Genomic DNA, 27,830 nt, shown 5'->3' on the forward strand with positions numbered 1-27,830 from the left:
GTAAAATAAAGAAATAAAAATGTAAAGAATCTATAAAGTTACATTAGAAACAGCAGTAAACTTGTGAAGAGCTTATATTTGATTTTATTTAGAAAAAATATAAACTGTACAGGTGCATTATATTACGATATTCTTCATGTAGTCACATGCACATTAGCATTAAACAGAGCTACACTGGGATCAGCCATCAGTATGACATCAGAGCTATTGTCTTGTAGTTTGTGGGGTTCACTGACCTGCAATGAAATAGACATAAATAAAAATTATAGAGTTAAATACTTTTAAAACCCATCATGATAAACCAAGGGGACTTACTTATAGACCCAGGCACCGTGATTTTCTTATATTTGTTATTCATGGCCTTCTTCCATCCAAAATTAACGTATAAAATTATGCTAATGAGCCATAACACCTCTGATGGGCATTCCCAGAGCCCCTCCTTGCTTTAGCTTCACAGGCTGTTACAGTGTGCAGAAGCACTTCCCTCTCCCACTGTGTGCTGAAACTTCTTTTGCAGCAGTGAGATTACATCTGGCAGAGGGGCGAAGGGAGAAAGTGTGACAGTCTGTGAAGCTGCAGCACAGTGGGACTCTTGTAATGTCCCCCAGAGCCCTTCATTGGCTTCATTAGCATAATTTTAAAAGTTGAAGGAAGGAGGCCATGGATAACAAATATAAGAAGATATCAGTCTGGATCTATGAGTAAGTGTCCCTGCTTTATAATTCTTTAATTTGATGGAAGATTTCCTTTAAATGTATACAAAATTCGAAGTTTGCCAAACTATAAAATGTCTAATTTTTAGTGCCTGCACTAAATACATAGGGGCAGGTTTATCAAGCTGTCTGAAAGTCAAAATATTCCTAGTTGCCCATAGCAACCAATCACAGCTCCCCTTTAAAATATTCATGAGCACTGATAAAATGAAAGCTGAGCTTTGATTGGTTGCCATGGGCAACTAGGAATATTCAGACTTTCAGACAGCTTGATAAATCTGCCTCATAGTATTAAATTGATTATTAGATTCACTTACTTTATAACATGTGATTCCAAAATGCTCCTCATTGGAAATGATTTGGGCCCTGCCGGGGGCTGGAATTTCTTCCCTCCTTTGACAACACTTGCACTCTTTGAAGATCGTTTTGCGTAAGGATCATTGGAGTGAGATGGATATGGGTCAAATGTTCCAGCCTTCATCCCACCGGGCTGGTAACAGAAATAGCAAGAAAATAATGTAATATTATTGGACAATGTAGATAAAGTGGTGGTAACCTGTTTGTGTGTCCTGGGCTACAGATACGGCACATGATTGATCATAGCAGATACCTAAGGATATGTTCTGCGCACACACATCACATTTCTAGCGTCTGCATGCTATTCTGATTTTCTACACTTTCACATGTCCTTGGCTGTGGTTGTAGGTAATGTTAGTCATTAGGTGAGGTTTTGCTTTATTTGTCCATATTCAGTTACTTTTTAAGGAAATCTGTCAGCAGTTTTGACCATAGAAAGCTGAAGACTGTGTTAGGAATTGGCTCTGGAGAACTGTGTAATCATACCTTTGTGTATTTAGTTGGTAGCAGCAGGACTGTGAAAAATATATTCATAGTCCAGGATTGTAGCTGGATTCATAGCACTCTAGTAAACTGGTGTGCGAAATCTATTCACTGATAATTGATAATTGTAATTGGCTTCTGTTTGAATTCTACAGCAGTACATAGAAGAGATATCACACACCAGGGCACCAGATTGCTTCAAATCCAGTTATAACGCTGGAGTATGAATTCATTTTTCACAGTCCTGCTGCCTTTCAGCCCACCGGTACGTCCTCTTCATCGTCATCGTTGCGGCCGGCACATCTTCCCTCCCATGCGCCTGCCGGCACGTTCCAACTTCCTCCCACCTGCCGCCCGACACGTCCTCCTTCTGACTGGCACTTTCTCCCACCTGCTGTCCGACACGTCCACCTGCGGGCCGGAAATTCCATCCATCGCCACCTGGCACCATCTCCTCCCCTTTCTCCCACCCGGGCCTCTTGCCGGCCGGCACTTCCTCCCACCTGCTGGCCAACACGTCCTCTTGCCGGCCTGCACTTCCAGCCGCCAACCGGCCGGCCGACGTGTATTCCCATCCCTACACAGCCTGCTGATTTTGAGGCAAGACCAACTCACCAGGACCATGCAAGTAATGTTATCTGTATTTGTTTATGTATAGATGTGTATATGGTGTGTGTGTGTATATATGTGTATATGGTGTGTGTGTGTGTATATATGTGTATATGGTGTGTGTATATGGTGTGTGTGTGTGTATATATGTGTATATGATGTGTGTGTGTGTGTATATATGTGTATATGGTGTGTGTGTATATATGTGTATATGGTGTGTGTGTGTGTATATATGTGTATATGATGTGTGTGTGTGTGTATATATGTGTATATGGTGTGTGTGTGTGTATATATGTGTATATGGTGTGTGTGTATATATGTGTATATGGTGTGTGTGTATATATGTGTATATGGTGTGTGTGTGTGTGTGTATATATGTGTATATATGTGTATATGGTGTGTGTGTGTATATATTTGTATATGGTGTGTGTATGTATATATTTGTATATGGTGTGTGTGTATATATGTGTATATGGTGTGTGTATATATGTGTATATGGTGTGTGTGTGTGTGTGTATATATGTGTATATGGTGTGTGTGTGTATATATATGTGTGTATATGATGTGTGTGTGTGTGTGTATATATGTGTATATGGTGTGTGTGTGTGTGTATATATTTGTATATGGTGTGTGTGTGTGTATATATTTGTATATGGTGTGTGTGTGTGTGTGTGTGTGTATATTGTGTATATGGTGTGTGTGTGTATATGGTGTATGTGTATATATGTGCACCAGCATATGATAAATGGCCCTCTGTGTGTGTATATAGTGTGTTTTATACTGCATGTATGTGTATAAAAGGTGAGTGTATACTATATATACCTAGATCAGGCTCAATAACCATCACAGGCTCCCCAACTTCCATCATCCAGGGACTCCCCTATATACCTCAGGGGTTGCCCCAGGGAAAAATCTATGGTATCAGCTTCTCCCTCCATATTTCTTGCACACACCACCTGCTGGAGACCTACAAGACTGTGGGACAGCCTCCGGTCCCCATACCAAGCACCATGACCATAGTGAGCCCAAGGCCGCATAAGCCAGCCACTCCGGTATCCTGGGCCCCGGCTGTCTACAGCCACCAAAGAAAGGCTAGGCCCCGGTGGGGAATGTTGCTAAAGGCTTTTAAAATTATGCAAATGAGACTGAGGGGCATCTGTTTGTACATGATGTACACCTCTGTGCAGGCTTACTGGTCCCCTTCTCTCACTCTGGCTTGAGAGTGATTGACAGCTCCCCCTGTCTAAATACTCATACAGATATACAGAAGACATATCAATAGACCCCTGAATCCGGCTCTATAAACTGTACGTTATGTTATGTATAACAGATTACAAAGTTTCTAAAGGGCATCCACTATGTGCTTGTCCCATCACAATCTTATACCTACCGATTTTGCCGGTGAGCTCGGCTTAAATGGCTTCACAGTTACTTTTTTCTCTGTCTTGTTCTTCAGTGGAGGTAAAGGTTTGTCAGAGTGGTAAGGATTTATGTCAAAGTAGTCCTTCGGATAAAGGTTTAACCTGAAAGCACCCCCTTTAAGTTTTGATCTGTGACTATCCATTTCTTTCTATGAAGGAAACATAAAATATGTAGTAAGTGCAAATGGCATGAAGATATTTTGTGATAAATCACAGCCAGGGGCAATGAGAGCAGTGGATTAAAGGAGTTTTAAAAAAAATCCTAAATAACACAACAATTGGCTGCCCATACTGTTATATTTTGGCAGAATTCCATGATTATCTTAAAGAGTAACTGTAAATATACATTTTTTTGCAATAGATAACAGTAAACTTTGTAATATACTCCACTAAGTAAAGCCACTTATTCAGTGTTTTTTTGGCTTCTTTCTCCTGTGGCGAGCAGTGTATCTGAAAATCTTTTGAGATACCATCCAACTCAGATACTGATGATGGGGCTAATGATTAACTCATTCCACATCTAAAGGAAATGATTCATCTCTCTAATGAGGGAAATATGCTAAGTGTTTTCCAGGGTGGGAAATGGAAAGCAATGCCTGTTTTAGCTACCTTGAAAGGCAGCCCCCTTAACACCAAGCATGCCTTACAAGAAGCCTTACAGGAAGTCATGGTGTTAAGGGGGTTGCCTTTCAAGATAGCTAAAAGAGGAATTGTTTTCCTTTTTCCACCCAGGAAAACATATCTGCATATTTTCCAGAATCCCTTAGTGGAGCATCAATGGCTATAAGTCAGAACTCTAAGAACTCTTTGACCGCTTTCTAAAAAGATGAGACTATCCAGGGACTGACTGTAGAGTTAAGTCTTTAGACACTTTATCAGGATCCTTATCTTTCAGCTGTCAGGGGAGGACAGGACAGAAAGCTGATTTACAAAACTGATTAAATAAGGAAGAAAGACTGGGGAAAAAGAAAGGCACAGGAACATATTTGTTTAATAAAGTTTATTACATAGTTTACTATCATCAGCTGCATTATTGAGTTATAAATTGTGTTGAAAGTTTAATAACACTTTCAGTTTATCTCCTCCAATAAAAGATGTTGAGTAAAATGAAGGATCAGACAAGTTGGATTTCAATAAGGTGCCAGGAAAGGGCTTATTTCTCTGCAATGTATATTAATCTGACATTTTCTTGTAATGTAAAATATTGATATTAAAGGAAATCTACCATTTGTTTTTATGCATTGTGAACCAAACATACCTTGAGAATGCTGTAGCGACACTGATGAACACTTTTTTAATCATTGATCCAATTGGTTTTGCTCAAAATACAATTTGCTCAAAATACAATTATAAAATTCAGGACCTTGGGAAAACTGGATAAACACATTACTTCCACATACACAGGAGCTGCCTGAACTGTACAGACAAGACTAATCAACCTGAGCTGGATGACTCACACACAGCAGCTGGGGAATGGTGCAGCGATTGATTACTTCTGCCTGTCAGGGACAATACATTGATGAGTATTCTCGGCTTATGTTGGGCAGGACAAGGCTGAGGCCACATGAGCGTCAGAGCCTCAAAATCATAATGTTATAATTGTATTTTCATCAAAACCTCTCAGTTCAGGGATTAAACAAGATATGTTTCTGCATCAGTGTAGCCACAGCATTCTCAAGGTAGGTTTGGTTCATAATGCATAAAAGCAAATGGTAGATTTCCTTTAAAACTCAAGTTTCTTGTGAAAAATACAGGGATGGAATTATCAGTATATTATCAATATTTTTATCAATATACACAACCAGCACTTTTGTATGTGGCATTTTCACACCGTGCCATAATAATCTGTCTGTAGTAGTCCTTAGTAATCTACCACCAGGATCAAGTATTGTAATCCAAGCACTGCATCATATACAGAGAAAACTGTTCTGCTCTTCTGACATCTAGTGGACAATATGACAATTGCAATATTTTAGAAATTATTTTTGTGCCTTCTGTTGGCTTTTACTACAAAGCATAATGCAGATGACTGCTTTAATGGTCTGTCCCTGAATAATGCAGGTGAAGATAAAAAAAAACTTTGTCTTCTTTTATCACTCTCTGCATTCACTGACCTGTCTGTACACATTGGCCCAGATTTATCCATAGTGCAGATCGCATGTGCAAGGTGCAATTATATGGCGCGCCCTGCACTGCTCAGGAAGTGTGCACCATCCTTTTTTAGGGACACCTTTAACATACAGGTTAGCAGATTAGGTATCAGCGCGTCCCAAAATCTCCAATCTCTCAGAATACAATAATGGTTGTTCCCGGCGTTTAACCCTTAACAGAAAATAGCACCCAAAGTCAAAAATGTCATTTTTTCTGCAACAAAAGGCCATACAGTCATCAAAATGGGAGCCTCATCTCACAAAAAATGACGCCACACAGAGCTCTGTGCACTGAAGTATGAAAACATTATAAAAACCTATATAAATGTAGTATTCCCGCGATCGTACCGACCCAAAGAATGAAGTAGACATGTCAATGGGGCTCACAGTTAAGCAAAAAAAAACAAGCCCACAAGAAAACAACGCAAATGTTTTTTTTCACCAACTTCACTGCATTTGGAATTTTTTTCCCGCTTTCCAGTACACGGCATGGAATATTAAATACTATCACTATGAAGCAGGGGCAGATGAAGACTACCATGGGCCCTGGGCTGTATGAATACTACACTTCTTCGAGAATGGAGGGTGTGTCCTTTCTGTCTGCTTTTAATCTGCAATTTCAGGACCTTTGTAGGACCTTCAAAGGTCCCCAAATGACTCCTGTGTACATGTGTATTGAGAGCAGGAACAAATGTATGAGGATTTCATGGCCCTTCTCAGTCTAAAATTTGGGGGGTGGTTTGGGTGGCCACAGGCCCCTTAAAAGGCATGGGCCCCGGGCTACCACCCAGACTGTCTATTTTATAATCCAATTCTGCTATGAAGTGCAATTTGTTACACAGAAAACAAGCCCTCACAAGGCTCTTTACGTGGAAAAATAAAAAAGTTTTTGATAGTGGGGAGTGAAAAATGGAAATGAAAAAACAAAAAAGGGGTTTAACAAATTTATCATCCAGCACCAGACTCTTATATGAGTCTTGGGCAGAATACGACTGTCTAGTGTAACTCTGCTCTGTCTAACCTTAGGACACTTTTTATAAATCTGTCCCACAATAAAATTATTTCGAGTAACTGTATTAAATACATGTCCCAGCTCCAAAGACGTTCTTTTCAGTGCAAAGTATGACAGTAAACTGGCGCAGACATTTTAATAGATCTGGGCCATGTAAGTCCATATACAGACTAATCAGCTAACAATGAAGTCTATGGAGAAAGGAGAAGGATAAGGAAGACCCGAGAACAACTACAACATATAATGAGTGATTTCTCTTAAAGGGAACTTGTCATTAAGTTTTGACCTCTATAATTGTGGTTTAAAAAATTCTCAAGCGTTGTTGAACAGAAGATTGACTTTGAAAGTGTACCTGGCTATCCGCCAATCAAGCAGCCGAGTCATGTGGGCGTTTCACATGTCACATAATTATCATAACACCTACTCGGGATGTAAAACATGAGTGAAGATGACCCCATATAATTTTACCTTCATTAGCTCTTTGGATATGTCATAATTGTCAGAGGAGTAATTGAAGTCTTTGCCAATGGTGAGGTTGGGATATCTGTAGAGAAGAAGCCGATCCAGTAATGAGGCAGCGCACAATAGCCATGACATCTACAGTCTGCAATACATTACCCAAATCCTGTGCCCTTCTTGGGGGGACTCGTGAAGAAGTTTTTCCCTGGTGCAGTATACGCTTTTCTTGGTTTCACTTGTGCACTGAAAGCCTGGACTGGACCACTTAGAGTCCCGTAAAAGTTGCCCACTCCAGATCTAACAGATCCAACAAGAAGGGAAAAACATACATTTAAGTAACATATATACCTTCATTCAGGTTATTTCTACCATTACTCAGAGCTGTTTCCATATATATATGTCATGAGAACCGCTGCAATCTATAGTTTTACATATGAGGGAATCATTCAAGAAGCATCTGGTTCTTACAAGATCTTAAAATTAGGTACAATGTTAAATGTAGTACACACTACACAGTGACCCTTTTCTGTATCACTTCATCACATTATCCTTGGTGAATTTTGCCCACCCTTTATTACCACCTTGCTTTAGTTTATTGGGATACATGAACACTCATTATATACAGGTCTACAGAGGATTTCCTATACAGACATATTTATATAGGAACCTTCAATAAGATAATTCAAAATAGATGATAGATGTGGGTTTCTCTGAGACCTAGCCTTCCCGCAGTCAGGCTGAAAACAGTGTTCCAGTTACTCTCTATTTTAGGGCCCATGCACATGAACGTATGGGAGACGTATATACGGACACAAATTTATGGGCGCATATACGTACCCCATTGTTGTCTATGGCGCCTGGGCTCGGGGGAGTGAGCTCACCGTAACAATCTGTGGCCACATAAAAGCTTATCTTTGGCTGTAACCACGGCCGTGGACCAGTATTCTCTATGGAGAGGGGAGGGGCGAGCAGTGCTTGGTTCCCCTCCTCACCAGCATGCCCAAAGTGTGCCCGCCCGGCTGTAGCCATGTGGGCACATGTTCGTGTCCATGCACCCTAACTCAATAGGAATGACAAAAATAGCCAAGACTGGGCATGCCTGTGTGGCCAACTCTTCAGTCAGCCCTGCTACAGGATAAGATTCGGTGGACCCCTATTCACGAGATAGGTGCAGGACCCAGATATGGGTAAACCCATTAAAGGTCCCACCGTAGCATTTCATCACAATACCTCAAAGGACAATTACCATCGGTTGTACTGGTGGTAGACCAGTCCTACTTACAAAGTCCTGCTGAATTGTTCTTCTTCAAAGGCTATGATTCTACAACTAATGGTACAGTGCACATGACCTTAAGACTGTGCAAGTAGCAAAGTATTTTTACTTACGGCTTTTTTTCCCCATTGGGTGGGAGGAATGCTTTGCCCAAATTCTTCTTGGCCTGCTGCATACGATACTGTCGCCTTTGTTTCAATGGATCAGAGTACGCTTCTCCTTCAAAGGTTCTCTTAAACTGTGTATCAAAATATCCACCTAATGTATTTGCCATGGATTTGGCTCCTCCAGGGAGCATCTGTCTGTTCTTACTTGCAGCTTCATTAAATGGTTCTGAAAGAGTAAAGTCACAATGGAACGATATATATATCATAGTATCATAGTTTATACGGTTGAAAAAGACACATGTCCATTAAGTTCAACCAAGGAAGGGAAGGGATTTTATATATATACACTCACCGGCCACTTTATTAGGTACACCATGCTAGTAACGGGTTGCACCCCCTTTTGCCTTCAGAACTGCCTCAATTCTTCGTGGCATAGATTCAACAAGGTGCTGGAAGCATTCCTCAGAGATTTTGGTCCATATTGACATGATGGCATCACACAGTTGCCACAGATTTGTCGGCTGCACATCCATGATGCGAATCTCCCGTTCCACCACATCCCAAAGATGCTCTATTGGATTGAGATCTGGTGACTGTGGAGGCCATTTGAGTCCAGTGAACTCATTGTCATGTTCAAGAAACCAGTCTGAGATGATTCCAGCTTTATGACATGGCCCATTCTCCTCTGACCTCTGGCATCAACAAGGCATTTCCGCCCACAGAACTGCCGCTCACTGTATGTTTTTTCTTTTTCGGACCATTCTCTGTAAACCCTAGAGATGGTTGTGCGTGAAAACCCCAGTAGATCAGCAGTTTCTGAAATACTCAGACCAGCCCTTCTGGCACCAACAACCATGCCACGTTCAAAGGCACTCAAATCACCTTTCTTCCCCATACTGATGCTCGGTTTGAACTGCAGGAGATTGTCTTGACCATGTCTACATGCCTAAATGCACTGAGTTGCCACCATGTGATGGGCTGATTAGAAATTAAGTGTTAACGAGCAGTTGGACAGGTGTACCTAATAAAGTGGCCGGTGAGTGTATATATATATATATATATATATATATAGAGAGAGAGAGAGAGAGAGAGAGATAGATATAGATATAAGACACATATAACAGAGGACACACCACAACACAGCCTTTACTATGCACAAGACGAGTGCTGAATCTGTGAAACATATTTAGTACATATTTACACAGCTATTAGAAAATCTTTCTTACAAATACCTGAGCTTCGTACATGTTAAAATTCACTGATGCTTACTTACTAGAAAAGGGGGTGACATATTTGTCTCCTATACTAATGTAGCCCATCTCCCTGAACAGGCCGATCCGATCCATATCCGATTTTCCTTCGATAGGCATTGTTATAAAGCTCAGATATAATAGGTCTGGATGTTATCTAAGAGAAAAAAATGACACAATTTAATTTTTTCTGTGTCACTTGATTAGTAAATTTCTTACATTATGCCTTTTTTTTACTCCACTCTGACCACCGAGCTTCATATTAAGCTATCAGTGTGTATTCTCATTACCACAATGTAATGTTCCTCCATTATAACGCTGATAACAGGATCCACCACTGACAATAGGTTATGGATGCAGCCAGTGTTGGATTTGGGTTCCTTGACCCGATAAAAGTGCTCACAATTATCATACATTTGGAAATACAGTAGACCATAGTAAGCTGCATATTAGTTTGCCTTCTGCTCTAACTGAGGGGTCCAGTATTAGTTTTTAGTGCGGGCCCACCGGGGGATCCTCTGATGCTCAGGTGGGCCAGTCCAACACTGGATGTTGCTCGCTCTTCTCATTAAACACGTCTGCATGTGGTGTAGACTATCCACAACAACAGGATGTATAATGAATCTATTTTCTTACCAGGTATTATCTTTACCCCACTGATAAGCAAATCTCTAGAACTGTTTTGTAGCATGTATTGTTAAAAAAAAAATTGTTACCAAATAAAATATATTTATATATTCTAATAAAAAAAAATGTATTACAACCAAAGAATATATTGCGGTAAAATCTTTAATTAATTAGGGACCAAAAATAAGGAAAAACCAACGATAACAGATATCGTGGATAAAGGGACCACACTACTGGGGTAAGGGCAGTGCATCTTAATTGTTACCATGGGTCCATGGGGCAGATTTGGTATTTTGTGGCCTCCTAATACATTGCCCCCTGCTCTGCCATATCTTTCAACAACACATATGAGAGTGTCTAATCTGTCCCACATCCGTCGGACCTCTATAACCCTGGTCAGGATGACTTACCCTAAGTATAATTGTAAAACTGCTACATTTTTTTAATCTATGTAATAAGGATTTTAAAAAAAATCTTATGGGTTTAGGAATTTTAACTACAAAAGGTGCAGAATCTGGGATGTATTCAAAGACTCCAGACATAGAGGTTGAAGTGTCCCTTTCATAGGTGTCATTGAGGCTGACATACATGGAAGAACGTCTACTGTTCTGGATATTATCCTCCTTGTTTTCACAAATGAGTGAAACTAGAAAGTGTCAAAGCAGAGGAATTATTTATCAGCACATGTGCGGGAAGCATCCATTATTAACAGAGGCTAAGTAGCGGAGCTTTCCATCTGAATGATTCATACAACAGACAACAAAATTACATTATTTCTTTACTTTGTGATCAAAAACTCAGAGACCAGCGGGAGATACATTACAAAACATTTGTTTTGCCAGCATAACATCATAAAGCCTAATCTGTAAAATACAACCAAAGTTTGGTCTAGAAAATATTTTGTCCATGTATGTGCTGCTGATATATTGATCCTTGTACTTACCAGCTGTATTACCAGGGATAAGAGTAATATGGCACAAGAAGGCTACATGGGGTGATTTTTTTGGTGTTTTTACTACATTTTGAAGAGGTAATACGTTTTTCTATACTTTGTTTACCCCATAACAACTAAATGTTTGCAATTTTTCCAATGTTTTATTTCCTTGAATCCTTTTACCAATAAATTGTGTCCTGAAGTGCAAGATGGATCCTCTGATTCCTGCCTGGTAGATGCCGAAACTTGTTCTACCCAATCTGTAAAGGCCCAGTCACCAGGTGCTTTGCTGGGCGTAAACACATGACACTGCTGGAGGATTCAGAGGTACATTAGCCTATATACCACAGTCATCACTGGACACTATATCTAACAGGTTAAAGACTAACCACCAGTTGAGTTTTCTATAGGCAACATTTTCTTAGATTTTCTTAGATAAAGATCTTAGCAATCTTTGCTCAGGCCTTCTTTTCTTATAGAGATCAAAGTGAAAGGAAGAGACCGGGAGAGAAACAATTCTTTGAAAGTAATGGCCATAGAAGAATATATCCAGGGAGGGAACAGAAAGGGTTAACACTCTGTACTCAAAGTTGTATAACACAGTTGAGAACAACAATAAATGGTAGTCTGGCTGGACCTTCCTTATCAAAGCTGCTACTAGGGGTGCAGTTTGTAGTATGACTGTATGGGAGACGTATATACGGCCAACGTATATATGCCGTATATACGCCCCCCATAGATGGCAATATGCGCACGGCGCCGTACAGGAGGTGGTGCACACGTGTGGCACCATACAGTTCTGTAGCCAGGAGAAAGATAGGACATGTCCTATTTTTCCCTGTAATACGGCGCCGTGTGTCTTATATTGCTCCTCTCCCAGGCGCCCACATGTGCCCGCTGTTCTACGGTAGGGTGGGCACATCGTTGTGTGAATGTAGCCTAATCAAAATTATTTTATAAAGTAAATTAGCAAAATGTTGCACTATGACAGAACTGTACTTCAAGGTTTCCTAGACTACTGCCTACTTTGACATATTGTTAAAAGGAAGCAGTAACCAGAATTGTCACAGCTAAACAAACAGCATCTTTTTTTTTTTTTGCCCGAGATGAGTCAGACTAAGGCCCCATTCACACTTGCGCGCTTTTGACGTGCAGAACTTGCATTGCACTCTGACCCATTGTATTCAATGGGCTTTTTCAGACTTGCATTCTTTTCCACACACGAGCCTTTTTTTTTTTTACTGCGTGTTTAAATCTCAGCATGCCCTGCCTTTGCAAGTCGTGCATGCGGAAAACACACCATACAAGTCTATGGAGATGCATCAAAAACGCATCGCACTGATCAATTGCCATAAAAAAGATAAACCACAGTCCTGAGTCTTTGTCACGCGTTATCTGCACATGAAAAACGCATTGAAAAAGCATTGGAAACACCAAAAAAACGTGGATGAAAAACTGAGACACTGAACAAACTCTGACTGAAAACTGATCGAACTCTGAGTGTAAAAGAGGGCGCAACATTCATGACTTCTGGCGCACGTTCTTCAAGAATCTGGCGCCCCTTGCACTGCTCCAACAGAGTGCTCCATTATTTTTTGGTTCACCTTTACCAATGGGTGTGCGACACAATTCTGTTGGACATGTCTGCATGTTATACATGGTACACGGTCCAACTGAGCACCGGAACGCCCATTACAAAGCAGAATTTTGTGTCACGTGGGGTATAGGGCTGAAGTAAATCTGGGCGTATGTACTGTTACCCTGTTTCTCTAAGGGGAACCAACAAGTCTCCTGAGAGAACTCATCAAAACTTCTGACACTACAGTAACAAATGTGATGCTCTCATGACACCTATTACAACAACTAATATGATGTTCAAGTAGCATGTTATAAAGCCGTAGGAGCTAAGAAGATGTACGTAGTCCTATTTGCTGGCAATATGTTATAGAGCAGGAGGAGCTGAGCAGATTGTATATAGTGTCTTATCTGCAGGCAGCATGTTATAGAGCAGGAGGAGCTGAGCAGATTGTACATAGAGTCCTGTCTGTAGGTAGCATGTTATAGAGCAGGAGAAGCTGAGCAGATTGTATATAGTGTCCTATCTGCAGGCAGCATGTTATAGAGCAGGAGGAGCTGAGCAGATTGTACATAGTGTTCTATTTGCATGCAGCAACCTAAAAAAACTACATACAACCTAAAAAACATTGGAAATGCTGCATTCACTTTAAATCCAAGCCTTTTATTGGAGCTATGTATTTCCTCCTGTACCCCTAGTGACAGGTATACAGCCCTGGAGCAATTCTACGATGCCATCGGGTTGATGAGATCTATGGATATGATTTGAGTATTGACACCTGATGATAAGACCAGTAATACAGAAAGCTATGCCAGACATTGTATAATGTGATATCACACAGCACAATCCTACTTTCTTGTTACTTCTCCTCCTTTATGAGCTGATGACATCATTGCTGTAAGCAGTGACGTCATATCCCTGATACCAGTATGTGATGAGGGGATCCCCATAATAAGCCGTGCACCCACACAATCGCTCTACCTGCTCCTCTGTCCTCTGGCTCCCTCCTCAGGTCTATTCCTCTCTACTGACAGTTTGTTACCAGTGGTTTCCCTGGAAATGGAATATCTCAACACACGATGGGGGTGTCTAAGTTCTTATTTTATTGATACAATGCAACACATTATATTTTATCGTTATTTGTTTATGTGTTAAGTAAAATGCGGCTTTTATAGAGACATTTTTTAGCTTTCAGTATTTCAATGTCTTCGATGCTCCCCCGTGCAGTAAATGGATCCGCTGGATGTTTCCGTGCAGTAGCAATGCATTGTGGTAGATGTAGTTTGTATGGCTGAGTGGAGGCGCCACGCATGCGCGTGAGTGGCTAATGGGACACGTGGTAATTGATTGACAACTGGCAGACGGAAGAGGTGACGCAGAGCAGCGCGTAGCATCAGTGTACAGTCAGCACAGAGCGGAGGGGACATGGTGAGAGCCGTCATTCATACACATCAGGCATGAAGACAAGTGACCTTAGTGACAGTACTCTGCCCCTGCTCCGTGTGGGATCTGTGCACCCAGGCCTGGCAAATTATCATGGGGACCTGTAAGCTCAGGAGACATGGATGACATCCTCAGATAGATAAGTGTCTCATCACTGGGACCTCCACTAATGGGGGTCCTCCCCGACTGATAGGGAGAACAGGAGACGCCCCCCCCCCCCCACCACCACCACTGTGGGGAGAACAGGGGATACACCTACTAATAGTGACAACCGGAGGATACCCCCACTAATAGGGAGAACAGGGGGATCCCCCCCACTGATAGTGAGAATGGAGCGCTCACAGCACCCCAACTACTTCAAGGCGTAATAACCTGAAACGCCCTCACTGTTTAGATTCATTGTGCAGGGTCCAGGCATATAAATGAGTGTTGGCTTCTGCCTGATGACGTGTACAGTGACCTACCTGTTATATGTGTAGGTTCTCTCCGAGGCTCCAGAAGTTCTATTCAGGATCCGTGGTGGGCTGAGTCTGTCATTTTCACTGGCCTCAGCAGATGGTAGGTATATTATATTTATTATAATTGTAAGAAATAATTGGCTATTAGGCCTCATGCACACAAGCGTATGGGGAAATGTAATTCAATCATAGATGTCAGTGGCACCCAGTAGGGGTGCGATGAGCTCACACTAACCTCACTGCACCGTGACTGAGCATGGGAAAATATTGGACATGTCATATATGTTACCGTGTTACAGCGCCAGTCGCTTTCACTAGAGAGGGGTGAGGAGAACTCCCCCTTCCGCTCCTGCACCCGGCTGGATGCTCACCCAGACAAACATATTTTCTTGTACATGAGGCCTTAGAAGGCATTTGGCAGAATATTCCAAACATTAAAAAAATGATAATTTTTCTAAATTTTTGATACATTTTTTTATATCACATATTGATCAAAATGTACAACTATAATAAAGAACAATATGTAACGAAAATGAACTCTCAAAATCACTTGAAACGTTCAAAAGTTATTACCACATAAAGTGTTAAACATAATTGGAAGCTTTGTCCGTACAGTAAGCTGAAAAAGACCCCTGTCCTTAAGAAGTTAGAGGACATAAACCATTAGTTTAGTGATGGTAGATGAGTCCTAGTAAGAAGTTTCTGTGGGCTTCTTTTTTTTATAACTCTACAGTATATGATGCGATCACATAAATATAAAGTTATGAAAGTGGTGCAAATTAGTCTGCGGTGCTCAGGCTACGTCACCCGAGCGCCACAGGGAGACTAGTATTTTGATGTATGAACACCTCCCTAGCACCAAGTCGCGCTGGTGCCCCAGGGGGGGCATATGATGACACATTTGCTGCTTGAAAACCCATGCGCTGTAGCTCAGCTCCAGGTATTGATCCCAGTGAAGTACATCTGCCTATAGCCAGCAATGATAATAGTACAGAACATACACACTAATACTAACTTGTTGGGCTCTGATTGGTTGCCATGGGCCCTTCTCAGACACTTCTGGTAAATCTCTGCTATATGTATGGTTTTTATGGGGGTGAAATTCATAAAACTGTAATGTATGTTTCTTAATGTAGAATCCTCCTGTAAGAAGACCTTGGTGAAGGAGCTTGGTAATCTATCCTCCAGGCTTCTGTCGGACTCCTTGGTTCTTCATGTCAGCCGCACCCCGTTGTACATATGGCCCAACACCGGTGCCAACACTTCACGCAACATACTGACGGACGATTCCCCCTGCAGTGATGTCTTCAGCTTTATTCCGTGAGCACAATGTCAGTTCTTCAATCACTACAATGTAGCGCTGACAGCTGCCACAATTCACTTATGGTTTTTAATTTTTTTAGAACTGATGATGATGATTCTAGACGCAAATCTTCTAAGAAGAAGGAGAAAAAGTTGCAGGAAACGGTATGAGGCTGTAATATAGACAGATTTATGATTATTACTTTATTGAGTACAATGTTCCTTTGTGTAGCAAACTTTTTCCTTATAAACTTTTTAAGGATAGGTCCGTAAGTGAGATGGGTGCACCATCACTAGTGTGGGGGTTACATGATTTATAATGGGTGTTGGTGGGGAGATAATCAGTGACAGGTATCTAAGAAGGTATTTGAAACCATTCATACATGTGTGTTGCACATAATGTATTGGTGCAAATTATACAAGAATCCAGACATATATTTTACCCCAATATATGAGAGAGTATATTTCATATTTCAATATTTGAGAGCGAGAGGGAACCTGCCATTCAAATCAACCCTCCCAAAATAAGTACTTTGTAAAAAACTATGATTAAAAAGCATTTGCCTTTTCCCTAAATGGTTCCTGTATATGGCCGAATGTTAAAAAATAAAATTAACTTTTCTACTAACTCAGTGAGGCTGAAGAGAATTCCTGATGGAGGGGTGAGGGAGGACGTTGTGTTTGATTCTGCTCTGCTATAGCATTAACCACTCCCTCAGGAAGCAGGGGGTTGAGAGTGATGCTAGTTATGGTCAATAATAATCTCAGACAATAATTCTGATGTCAGTGTCTGTGGTGAGGGCAGGGTAGCTTGGCTGTATAGCTGTATACTGCAGCTCCAAGCTATGGTGGGACAGAGGACAATGAAAAAAAAAAAAGCATTTTTTTTAGAAGAATGGTGGCTCCTATCCCCAGGATTGAGGCATCAGTGGACATGTGGACATCTTAAAGGTTTGTTTTGGGGGGGGGGGGGGGGAGTGGGTGTCGCTAATCTTCTCTTTGAACTTAACATTTTATCAGATGACCCATTGAAATCCATTGTCTCCTTTGCCAGCAGCAGGTGGTGAACCTCAGCCCCATGTTTGAAATGACGACGTCTTCCAAAGCCGTGACCCCGACCATTAAATACAACACACACAGTCATCATCTTGTGAACATCACCCTGCCCATGGATGCGGTTGTGTCTATATCTGCGGAAGAGAAATGGGGCAGGTCGGTACATATTTCTGGAATATTTTATGTTCAGTTCTGTGATTCAAATCCTGTCTTTTATGATAGACATACCCGACTACACATACAATGGGCAGGTTTGGGGACTGTTTGTAAGCTACATCAGCATCCTGGTGACCCATCAGCATCCTGGTGACCCATCAGCTGTGTTCTTCAGAAGTGTAGATTTATATTACTATTTTTCTGAACAGGGTGCAGAAGATCCTTGTGAAGAAGCTCACAGAGCAGCTGGCGGACATGGAGAAGTGCCTCCTAAAATATATGAAGGGGACGGCCATACGTGTGGCAGAACCATATCACTTTATGCTACCAGGGAGGGGAGAACTTGTCACTGTCATTTATCCTGCCGGAGTCCCAGAGTCTCAACTAGAAGATTGTAGGAAGGTTTGTAGCGGGGAAGTTACATTGCTGGACTTGTGCGTCAAATATTACAGTAATAAATGGCAGTTTGGAAAATTCTTTTATGTAATGTTAAATAGATCTGTCTCCAGAATATGCTGCCAGCTATAGCCGCCCATTATACCGCTAGAAATTGTGCACCTGAAAGGAATCAGCTTTGCTCCTCTGTATTCATAGATTGGAAACCGGCATCTAAATGCTAATAAAGAGGGGGGATAAAGGAAGACACAACTTAAAGGGTTTACTCACGAAGAAAAGTTAGGCCCTATCCCGTGCTGATCAGTGGGGGTTTCACGGAAATGAGGGGTCCCTGAGACTAATGGAGAAGACGGCCGCACTCACCAATCTCCATCGGCTTCGTGATCTGTGGGAGTTTCATCACTGAGACCCCCACTGATCAGCAAGTAAGGCCCTATCCCGTGGATAGAGCCTAACTTTTCTTTGTGGGAAAACCCCTTTTATGAGAAATGCATTGTCAGTGTGCCTATGCTTTGTGACTCTTTGCTTCCTTTTTGTTGTTTAGGTATTACATGGTGAATTTAACCTATCGCTTGACAGACCATATTTCAAAAGAGCCAATGCCTATCATTTCCCGGATGAGCCGTACAAAGACGGATATCTTAGAAACCCACATATACATCTAAACCATCCATCTCTAGAGGGAGGGACTGTAAGTACTACTATAAGTTTTTCAAGGATTGCCTGGTCTAAAGATGAACTCTTTCCATACGTAGAGCATATTTGCCTTGATGATTCAGCTGTCTGAGTCTGTAGGGTGATAAGTCATTAGACACTTTATCAGGTTCCTTATCTCTCAGCTGTGAGTGGGTGCAGGACAGAAGGCTGATTTATACAAACTGCTTAATACAGGAAGAAAGGCACAGGAACACATTTCTTTGATAAAATATCTTGCGAAGTTTACTATTATCATCTACACTATTTATTACATTTTGTTGTAAACCATCATCATAAACACTTACAATTACACTTGTTGTAAACCAACATGACACTTACTCATAGATCCAGGCACCATGACTCTGGTAATATTGTTATTTGAGTTATCCATGGTCTCCAAACAAACATTTTAAATAATGAGCCTCGGGGGCTCTAGGAGGTGTTAGCAGAGCCTCTCTGTGCTGTAGCTTCACAGGCTGTAAAATTACAGCAACCTGCTATCCTCTGCTCTATCAGCACTACACCTATCCCTCTGCCGAATGTAATCACACTGCAGCAGAGGATGTTTCGGCACAGTGTAACAGCCTGTGAATCTGCAGCATGGAAGGGCTCTTGTAAGTCTGCAAGGAGCCCTTCAGGATTATTAGCATAATTTTAAAAGTTGATTTTAGAAAGAAGGATGCCCTGAATAACAAATATAAGATAATTATCACCCGCAGTAACTGGATCTATGAGTAGCTAGTTCCTTTAATAGTTTAGTTTTCACTTTAAGCAGCTGCTTGCTGAGGTTGTTTACCATTGCGGGTGGAAATTTGCTGGGTCAGCATTTTTTTTCTGTGTTGAGTAGCACCTGGAAGCAGAGAGCAATGTGGACCCTTCAAGTATCAGAATCAGTGTAGGAAGTCTGTGTGACTTTTTAAAATAATTTTAACTATACCGTTTCACAGAACCCTACCATCAAAATAAAGTATGATGAACCAGGGACACTTACTCGTAGATCCAGGCACTATGACTGTGGTAATTTTCTTATATTTGTCATGGCCTCCTTGGTTCTAAAATCAACTTTTAAAATTATGCTGATGAGCCTTAATTTTATAATGAATAAATAATAAAATTTAACAGATTACCATTCTCTCCCTGTATAGTTTCTCTTATGTGTAAAGTTATTAATACTCTACTGTATGAATAAAGACTTAAATGATGTCTCCTCTCCCTCTAGGTCTCCCTGGTCCAGGGCATCTACAGCTACCATCACTACATGCAGGACCGGATGGACGACAGCGGCTGGGGCTGTGCCTATCGCTCCCTCCAGACCATCTGTTCCTGGTTTAAATATCAAGGTTACAGCGACAGATCTATTCCGACACATCGGGAGATTCAGCAGGTAAATGCTCCATTACTGTCCACAAGAGCGAGGACACTCGCTGCAGCCCATGATGATCTGTGCAGGAAAGAAACCTTGCTGGTAATGGACTACAGTGGATTGTATACACAGTATACACCCATACACATGCACTGGTCAGCCATAATATTCAATTGAAGAGAACAGATTTTTACTCTTCCTACTACATGTTTTAAAGGGTCATAAATAAATGAGTGGAAGGATCTGATTAACTTTGGTAGTGCTCTGCATTTTTAAGTAATTTTAGACGGTTCCCTACTTAAGAAAAATCTGACTTACATATGACCCCTAGTTACAAACGGACCTCGGGTAATTTACTGTACTTTAGCCCTAGGCTACAATAGTCAGCTGTAACAGTTATCAATGGTGTCTGCAATGAAGCTTTATTGTTGATCCTGGTTCTGATGACAGCCCAACATTTTTAAAATCCAATTGTCACAGAGACCAAAAAATTTGTCTGCAGTTACAATTATAAAATATACAGTTTCGACTTGCATACAAATTCAACTTAAGAACAAACCTACAGAACCTATCTTGTACGTAACCCGGGGACTGCCTGTATACCAAAAAAAACAAACTGGATAAACCAGGGGGACTTGGTCATAGATCCAGGCACCATAACTGTGGTAATCCTCCAATATATGTTATCCATTGTCTCCTTCCTTCTAAAAATCAACTTTTAAAATGATTCTAATGTGACAGGAGGGCTCTGGGGGTGTTACCAGAGCCTTTCTCTGCTGCAGATTCATAGGATGTTAAAAACAAGCAGAAGACCTCTCACCCCAACCCCCTTTTCTCTCCTTCCTTCCTTCCTTCCTCTGCTTGTTTAGTAACAGTGGGATGTACAGGGGGAGACCCGCTCTGCTCATTTTAACAGCCTGTAAAGATACAGCACTGAGGGGCTCTGGTAACTACTGGCTCATCATAATAATTATAAAAGTTGATATTAGAAGGAAGGAGGCCATGCATAACAATTATAAGAAGATTACCACAGTCGCGGGCCTGGATCTACGAGTAAGTGCCCCTGGTTTATCAGGATGGATTTTGATGAAAGGTGTCCTTTAATACAAAATGTAGCTTTATAATGTAATGTTTAATGATTCATCACTTGGTATATCTTTAAAAGACAAACTACCCATCCCTGTTATCAACCATTTTCAAAGTCCAATTCCAGGACGTATGTGACCCATATCTCCTTATTATCAGCCTCAGCTATTTGTGTGCTAGGAAATGGAGACATTGTTGTCTGGATTCTGAAGATTAAAAATCTATCCACATCTTTGCTGTTGCTTCTGTTTATGACACAGCAGTAAGACTTCTAAAAGGATCTGTCCAGATTCAAGGATCCTGTCATTTTCAAGTCAGGAACCTTGACTGATCAGATGGTTATTCCCCTTTCGTGTTAATAGTGATAAAAATCAAAGTTCATACAACCCTTTTAATTTGGCCATTAACTAACACACATGAACCACATTGTGCAGACTGCTGTGCTATATTTTATGTATTTGTTTTAATGTATACAGTTTTTATTACCAGGCCCTGGCAGATGTTGGAGACAAACCCGCAAGTTTTGTAGGATCCCGGCAGTGGATTGGCTCTATAGAGGTACAGCTGGTACTGGACCAGCTGCTCGGGGTCACATCGAAAATCATGTTTGTAAAGTAAGTGTCAAAAACTCAGGCTTAGGTTTAGTGAAAAATTTAGCATAGAATTTGCCAATAGTGGGGTAATTAAGGGGGTAGGATAGTGAACAGTGATTTTAAATTGCATAATTTTTCTGGTAAATTGTAAAATCTTTATATCAAACCAGGGCCACAAATTCATAAAGGTTAAGTAATTCTTAGACCTAAAATTTTAGTCACTGCAGTCACCGTTATTCGGCCCTAACAGTGACATCTTGTTGGTATGTGGCTGCTGCAGCCAGTCATTAGTATAAATGAGACATTACCACTTTCACAGATTCAGGTACAGCTGAGGGGACTGTATTTTTAGTATACTTGTACACTGTCACCCCATCCACTCTGCAGTCCCTTCAGATTGCAATAATTTATGATAATTGACACCTAGAACCAATGTTACTTGAGAAATCTTCTATTTAATATTGAAGGTGCCACGGAACTGGAGTCGATTAAAGATACTGTATAGATCTCACCCCTAACTGTAACTTTAAAGACGATTTACAACTCTGTGACATCTAAAAAAAAAAATACAATCCTCTACCTCTCTTTAAAGCTACACCAGAACTCTGTTTATAGGTGCTACCAATTAAAACTTATGGTTCTTAGAAGCCAGGATGTATTTGAATATGTCCTTGCCTACTGAAGAGCCACCCGTCAGGATGACAGGGAAAGGGTTAATAATTTTATTTTGTGTGTGTTATTTGACTGTAACATTTCAGATTACTGCTGTACATTTAAATAAATGGCCATAGAAGAAATGTACCTCTACAGTGTTTATCTGATAATATGGATATGAATGCCCCGTGACCATATTTTCTGCCTCCACAGTCAGGGTACGGAACTGGCATCCAGAGGAAGGGACCTTGTTACTCATTTTCAGACGGAAGGAACCCCAGTGATGATAGGTAAGCTAGAGGGAATTATCCGACCATAATCGGAAGATTTACGGTCAGATCCGGGCACAACCAGTTTGATAACACCAGGACTGATAGAGACAGGTTGGAATTATATCTGTGAAATGCTGCATTTTTGTTAATAACAGTGAATTATAGAATGTGTTATTTTATTATCCTGAGTGTATTTAAGAAACTTGTCTTCATGTGAATTCCCCCTTTAAATACTCATAGAATCTCAAAGTTTCTACCCTGATCACTGAGCCTTTTTATAAGCTGACACTTCCTGTTTTGTAGAGATCACTCACTTTACCTCCAGTCATCTCTGTCATAGAGGAAAACTTTAATAGTAAGCGCTATAATAATAAATTGTCACTTCAATGTGTAGATAACACAGGAGCCACATGGGACCATATGTAATGGCTCCCTCACTGCACAGATAAGGCTCAGTTCACATCTCTCATTTCATCAGATATTTCTAGCAGTTATTGTGTGTTAACACCATGAATGCACTGATCTCTTCAGACTGGAAGGTTGCTTTACTTGGTACAGGAATGAAACATGTAGTCTGAAAAATAGTTAACAGAATGTCCATATGTTTAAAGGGAAACTGTCAGCAGAAATAAACGTGTGTGTGTATATATATATATATATATATATATATGTGTGTATGTGTGTATATATAATATTTCTTTGGCCTGGCGTGGTGTCATCATCCAAAAAATCAACTTTGAAGTTATTGTAAATTTGTTGTATGAGGTCAAGTAGGCGGAGAGAACACTGAAGTCTAGCTTTCCTTGTCTCAGAATTCCCCCTTAACTAGAAAGTGATGGTCCTGCACCCAGAGACCTCACTAACCAGATCTCCTGGCGCATGATGTAAATCATGGGAGGAGGTGTTCAGAGGCAGGGAGAGCTTGACTTCACTGCTAAACTCTCCGCCTCCTTGACTTTATACAACCAATTTACATTTCACTTCAAAGTTGCTTTTGTGGATGATGGAACCATGCAGGGCCATGAAAGAAATATGATCTTTAAGGTGTAAAGCTGCTAGATAACATACTGCTAGTAGTTCATTAGACCACTTTCTGATGACAGGTTCCTTTTAATGTTCTGCATCCTCCTTTTTCCTGTTTTGATTTCTTTCTCCACCTGTGACTGTAGGGGGAGGTGTACTGGCACATACAATTCTTGGAGTAAATTGGAGTGAGACGACAGGAGAAATTAAATTCTTAATCTTAGATCCACATTACAAAGGAGCTGAAGATCTGCAAACCATTGTGGAAAAGGTATCATTGTATATACTAAACATTATGCAAACTATGTTTTTAGGAAATAGATTCCGGAACTCCTGCCTAATGTCGACAATATTTATAGAGTAGCTGTCATTCAGCATATCGGTCCATTCTCTCCTATTCTGTCTTTATCCTGCCTGCTAACCTGCTCAGATCACTCCTTAGTGAGGAGCATAAAACCTGCTACTAGTTTGCTTTAAAACCATGAGATATCTGCTCAATGTCTACTATTCTCTGATGCACTGTGTGTATTTCCTAATGGGCGTCTTAGCCTTTTTTTTCTCTATAAACATATTAAAGGGAACTTGTCACCAGGAGACCCATATTTAGCACTCCCCCAGTCCCCACAGAGCATAGTACATACACTGCCAAAGTGTTTTTGTATAAAAAATTGGTTTTACAGAAAAAAAGAGATGTTATATTGTACCTTTCATTAGCATCTGCTGTGTGACTAGGCAGTTGCCTATTGGGAGGGTCTGGAAAGGAGCAGTTCCCCCCACCCTTGGGAAACATGTGACCTTTTCAAATATATGAATAATTCCCCACACTCGGGATTGGCTGTAGAGGAACAGGTGGCGTCGCTAAGCCCAGTGATGGGTGTTTTCATATATTTGAAAAGGTCACATGGAGGAGCTGTTCCCCAAGGGTGGGGGGGAACTGCTCTTTTCCAGCCCCTCCCATTTGGCAACTGCCTAGTCACACAGCACATGCTAATGAAAGGTACAATATAACATATCTTTTTTTCTGCAGCGTATGTACTATGCTCTGTAGGGACTGGGGGAGTGCTAAAAATGGGTCTCCTGGTGACCGGTTCCCTTTAAGTACTGTCTGCTTTCACCAATGACAGATCTGAGCATTGATGTCAGCAGTTTAGCAGGCCGGATAGGGCTAATATGAGGGTATAGAGAGAATCTCCTTTGATAAAGTATATTTAAATTTTCTTTATATTAAGTTGATTACAGTATATACTCGTGTATAAGCCGAGTTTTTCAGCACAAAAAATGTGCTGAAAAACCTTATACGCGAGTCAAAAAAAAAAATTATATACTCACCCTCCACCGGCCCAGATGTCCGCGCGGCTCCTCTTCTGTATTCCGCCTTCAATAAAAGCCTGGAGGGTGCAGCCACGACATCTCCCGGCCGGCAGGCGCATACTATGACGTCATCAGCGGCCGCGTCATAGTATGCGCCTGCCGTCCGGAAGGAGGCTTGGCCGCGCGGACATCGGGGGAGCCACCTTGTGTAGTAGAGGTGACATATTTGCTAACTTAATCACAAATTATTTCCCTACACAAGAATTTGCGATTCTTTCACTGCTTCTGACTTGGAAATCTCCCCCTATTCGTGTATGTGATTTTATTCTGCAAAACTAGCAAGGCATTAAAAAGCCATACAGTTGGTAGCCACATTACTGTACTGGAGCCGAGAAAAAAAAAGTTTTCTAGTTAAAACATGAATAACAATCTGACAGGTTCCCTTTAATAAAAATTCATGAACTACCTGTATGTACCTTTAATTAGTGGGTGCAAAAAAAACAGGTTGATTTAGCAAAGCCAATAGAGAATAATAGAACGTTTTTGGCCCTTGGAATGTGTAAATGCAAAAACACTAATGTGACATAAAGTCCCAGACTGACTGTGGTGCTAAGGGAGAGGCGATTCCAAATCCAGATATGCAAGGCTACATATTTAGGAAAATCAGATTATGCAGAATAACCCAAAGATGTAAACGCACGTCAACATGAAACACATCTATTTAAATGCGTTAATTCTATATTATTATTTATAGACAACAAAGGTTGGATAGTCATAGTTGACTAATGCTGTCACATTATGTGCTAAAAGTAGTCATCAAGACTGTTCTGTTTTCAGCAATATATGGCACAAATACACTAGTTACTGTGTCTGCAGGGATAACACTGCATGGCATTTCAATTTCAGGTTTTTTTTTATTGTCGATTACACCCCCTTAGGGTTCCCCGCAAAAATATATTAAAGGACATCTACCACCAGGATAAGGGATTGTAAACCAAGCACACTGACATACTGGTGTGTTACCCCTCTGGCAGGATCTGTTCTTATTTAAGCTTTCAATGCCTTTTGTTTTTAAGAAAAAAAGGTTTTAAAAATATATGCAAATGAGGGACTCCGATAGCTCCTTAGGATCATTTGCATAATTTTAAAAGCCTTTAAAAAAAAATGGGACACAAGAACCTAAAAGAAGAGCAGATCCTGCCAGAGGGGATAGACGCCAGTATGTCAGTGTGTTTGGTTTACAATCATTCATCCTGCTGCTGGATGTCCTTTAAAGGGGACCTACCACCACGATTCTACCTATAAAGGTAGAACGGGTGGTAGGTGGATAAATGGGACGTAAGGATAGCCCTTTTGTAAACTTTAATCAGTTGATATGCTAATTTAATTAAGCGGCTACTGGGGCGTGGAGTAGCCGGACATGAGGCTACTAGTCGCGGCTACTCCACGCCCCAGTAGCCTTGTTCCTCCGCCTACCGGGTAATCTTCGGCGCGCAGCACCGAGCTACGGCCGCGCACCCGTAGGCCTGCGTCCTGCGCAGAACGCAGGATATTCGCACGAGGGCGCGCAGCTACGAGGAGCTGCGCGCCGAAGATTACCCGGTAGGCGGAGGAACAAGGCTACTGGGGCGTGGAGTAGCCGCGACTAGTAGCCTCATGTCCGGCTACTCCACGCCCCAGTAGCCGCTTAATTAAATTAGCATATCAACTGATTAAAGTTTACAAAAGGGCTATCCTTACGTCCCATTTATCCACCTACCACCCGTTCTACCTTTTATAGGTAGAATCGTGGTGGTAGGTCCCCTTTAAGGGTTGGTAAAGAGGTATACCTCTGGAGCCTGTGCAGGGGTTAACATAAAAAAAAAAAAAAGAAAAAAAAAATCATACTTGCCCTGCTTTGGTGTTGTAGCTGGCACTCCTTTGGTGTTGGCAGAGAATGTTGGAACAATGCAAAAAGCAGAGAAGGGACAATTATTTTCTTTTATTTTTTTTTTGCAAACCACTTACAAAGGAAATCTACCACTAAAATCCATCATATTAAACCAGGGACACTTACTCATAGATCCATGCACCTAGACTGTGGTAATCTTCTATTTGTTATCCATTGCCTCCTTCCTTCTAAAAATCATCTTTTGAAATTATGCTAATGAGCCTGAGGGGGGCGGCATTACTAGACCACCTCCAAGCTGTAGCTTCACAGGCTGTCACACTCTGCATGAGCCTCCCTCCCTGTTGTAATCTCATGGTAGCAGCACAGGGGGAGGACACAAGTGCACAGATTTCTGCATCAAATCTGCTGTAGCAGCTGATAAGTTTGTTTTTCTCCCCAGGGATGGTGTGGATGGAAAGGAGAGGATTTCTGGACTGCAGATGCTTACTATAATCTCTGCTTACCTCAACGACCTGTAATATTTTAATATGTAACAATTGTTAGAGTAACATCTGAATAAAAACTTTTATTGTCTTGACATTTTTCCTCTTGCATCTCAGATAAAAACTTATAAGGAATGTGTCATGAAAAAAAATACCTATTATTCAAATAACAGTTTTATATTTGTTCAGGATGTTCGTTAAAGGGGTGGTTTCCTAATTTTACTCCACCACAGGAAGGGGATAAATGTAAAATGGTAGTAATCTTGACCATTACCCCATACACACAAACCATTCACATCTCTGCCATTAATCTGTAAGGATTTCCTACGTTGTCCTGTTCAGCACTTCCCTTGTGAAAGCAGGCAGGTGTCTCTAACTTGAGTAGTTACATCACTGCAGACCTCCCATAGTGTACGCTCAGTGGATCCTGGGGAGGGTACCCGCCCGCCGTAGCCTCTAAATTAAATTAACTTTTTAGTGGAAGGAAATTCTACACTTTTTCATGGCTGCTGCTGGATGTCTGCCAGTCTATGAATACTGCATCTGTAGACATATTCCACGTATAAACCAGGAGATTTTCTAGCATGTGCTAGACATGCTCACAACTGGAATGTAACCTCACAGCTGTCCTGTTATCTAACCCAAAGATGAGTACAGGATGGAGCGCTCTTCTATGG

General features: G+C 41.1%; 2 protein-coding genes across 4 annotated transcripts; one reads left to right on the forward strand and one right to left on the reverse strand.

Moving 5' to 3' along the window:
• Positions 1-56: 56 nt before the first annotated feature.
• On the reverse strand, positions 57-14,035 carry CFAP96 (cilia and flagella associated protein 96). 2 transcript variants are annotated; one of them, XM_072131688.1, is made up of 8 exons: positions 13,953-14,035; positions 9,858-9,991; positions 8,591-8,810; positions 7,364-7,501; positions 7,214-7,289; positions 3,553-3,732; positions 1,031-1,203; positions 57-236 (listed from the first exon to the last, which is right to left on the reverse strand). In XM_072131688.1, exons 2-8 carry the CDS (start codon positions 9,952-9,954, stop codon positions 188-190), a joined length of 933 nt encoding a protein of 310 aa, XP_071987789.1. In that variant the 5' UTR covers positions 9,955-9,991; positions 13,953-14,035; the 3' UTR covers positions 57-187. The 2 variants fall into 2 exon arrangements, with proteins under 2 accessions (XP_071987789.1, XP_071987790.1); XM_072131689.1 differs by having other exon boundaries at positions 13,940-13,961.
• Positions 14,036-14,301: 266 nt separating this feature from the next.
• UFSP2 (UFM1 specific peptidase 2) lies at positions 14,302-27,248 on the forward strand. Of its 2 annotated transcripts, none has more exons than XM_072122894.1 (12): positions 14,302-14,399; positions 14,894-14,972; positions 16,009-16,192; positions 16,276-16,339; positions 17,229-17,386; positions 17,596-17,788; positions 18,327-18,473; positions 19,698-19,862; positions 21,417-21,541; positions 22,388-22,464; positions 23,616-23,740; positions 27,111-27,248. In XM_072122894.1, the coding sequence occupies exons 1-12, from the start codon at positions 14,397-14,399 to the stop codon at positions 27,195-27,197; spliced, it is 1,407 nt and encodes a 468-aa protein (XP_071978995.1). In that variant the 5' UTR covers positions 14,302-14,396; the 3' UTR covers positions 27,198-27,248. The 2 variants fall into 2 exon arrangements, with proteins under 2 accessions (XP_071978995.1, XP_071978996.1); XM_072122895.1 differs by having other exon boundaries at positions 17,232-17,386.
• Positions 27,249-27,830: the final 582 nt, after the last annotated feature.

The sequence above is a fragment of the Engystomops pustulosus genome, chromosome 1 (genome assembly GCF_040894005.1).
Source record: "Engystomops pustulosus chromosome 1, aEngPut4.maternal, whole genome shotgun sequence".
In the NCBI taxonomy this organism is placed as follows: domain Eukaryota; kingdom Metazoa; phylum Chordata; class Amphibia; order Anura; family Leptodactylidae; genus Engystomops; species Engystomops pustulosus.

Bases quoted from the DNA above. Each gene is read 5' to 3' on its own strand.
- CFAP96 (XM_072131688.1), bottom strand. From the start codon at position 9,954: ATGCCTATCGAAGGAAAATCGGATATGGATCGGATCGGCCTGTTCAGG. The intron at 8,811-9,857 runs GTAAGTAAGCAT...TTACTCTTTCAG, and splicing joins ATATGTCACCCCCTTTTCTA to AACCATTTAATGAAGCTGCA. The intron at 7,290-7,363 runs GTAATGTATTGC...TCTTCTCTACAG, and splicing joins AAGAAGGGCACAGGATTTGG to ATATCCCAACCTCACCATTG.
- UFSP2 (XM_072122894.1), top strand. The intron at 14,973-16,008 runs GTAGGTATATTA...TTCTTAATGTAG, and splicing joins TTCACTGGCCTCAGCAGATG to AATCCTCCTGTAAGAAGACC. The intron at 16,193-16,275 runs GTGAGCACAATG...TAATTTTTTTAG, and splicing joins GATGTCTTCAGCTTTATTCC to AACTGATGATGATGATTCTA.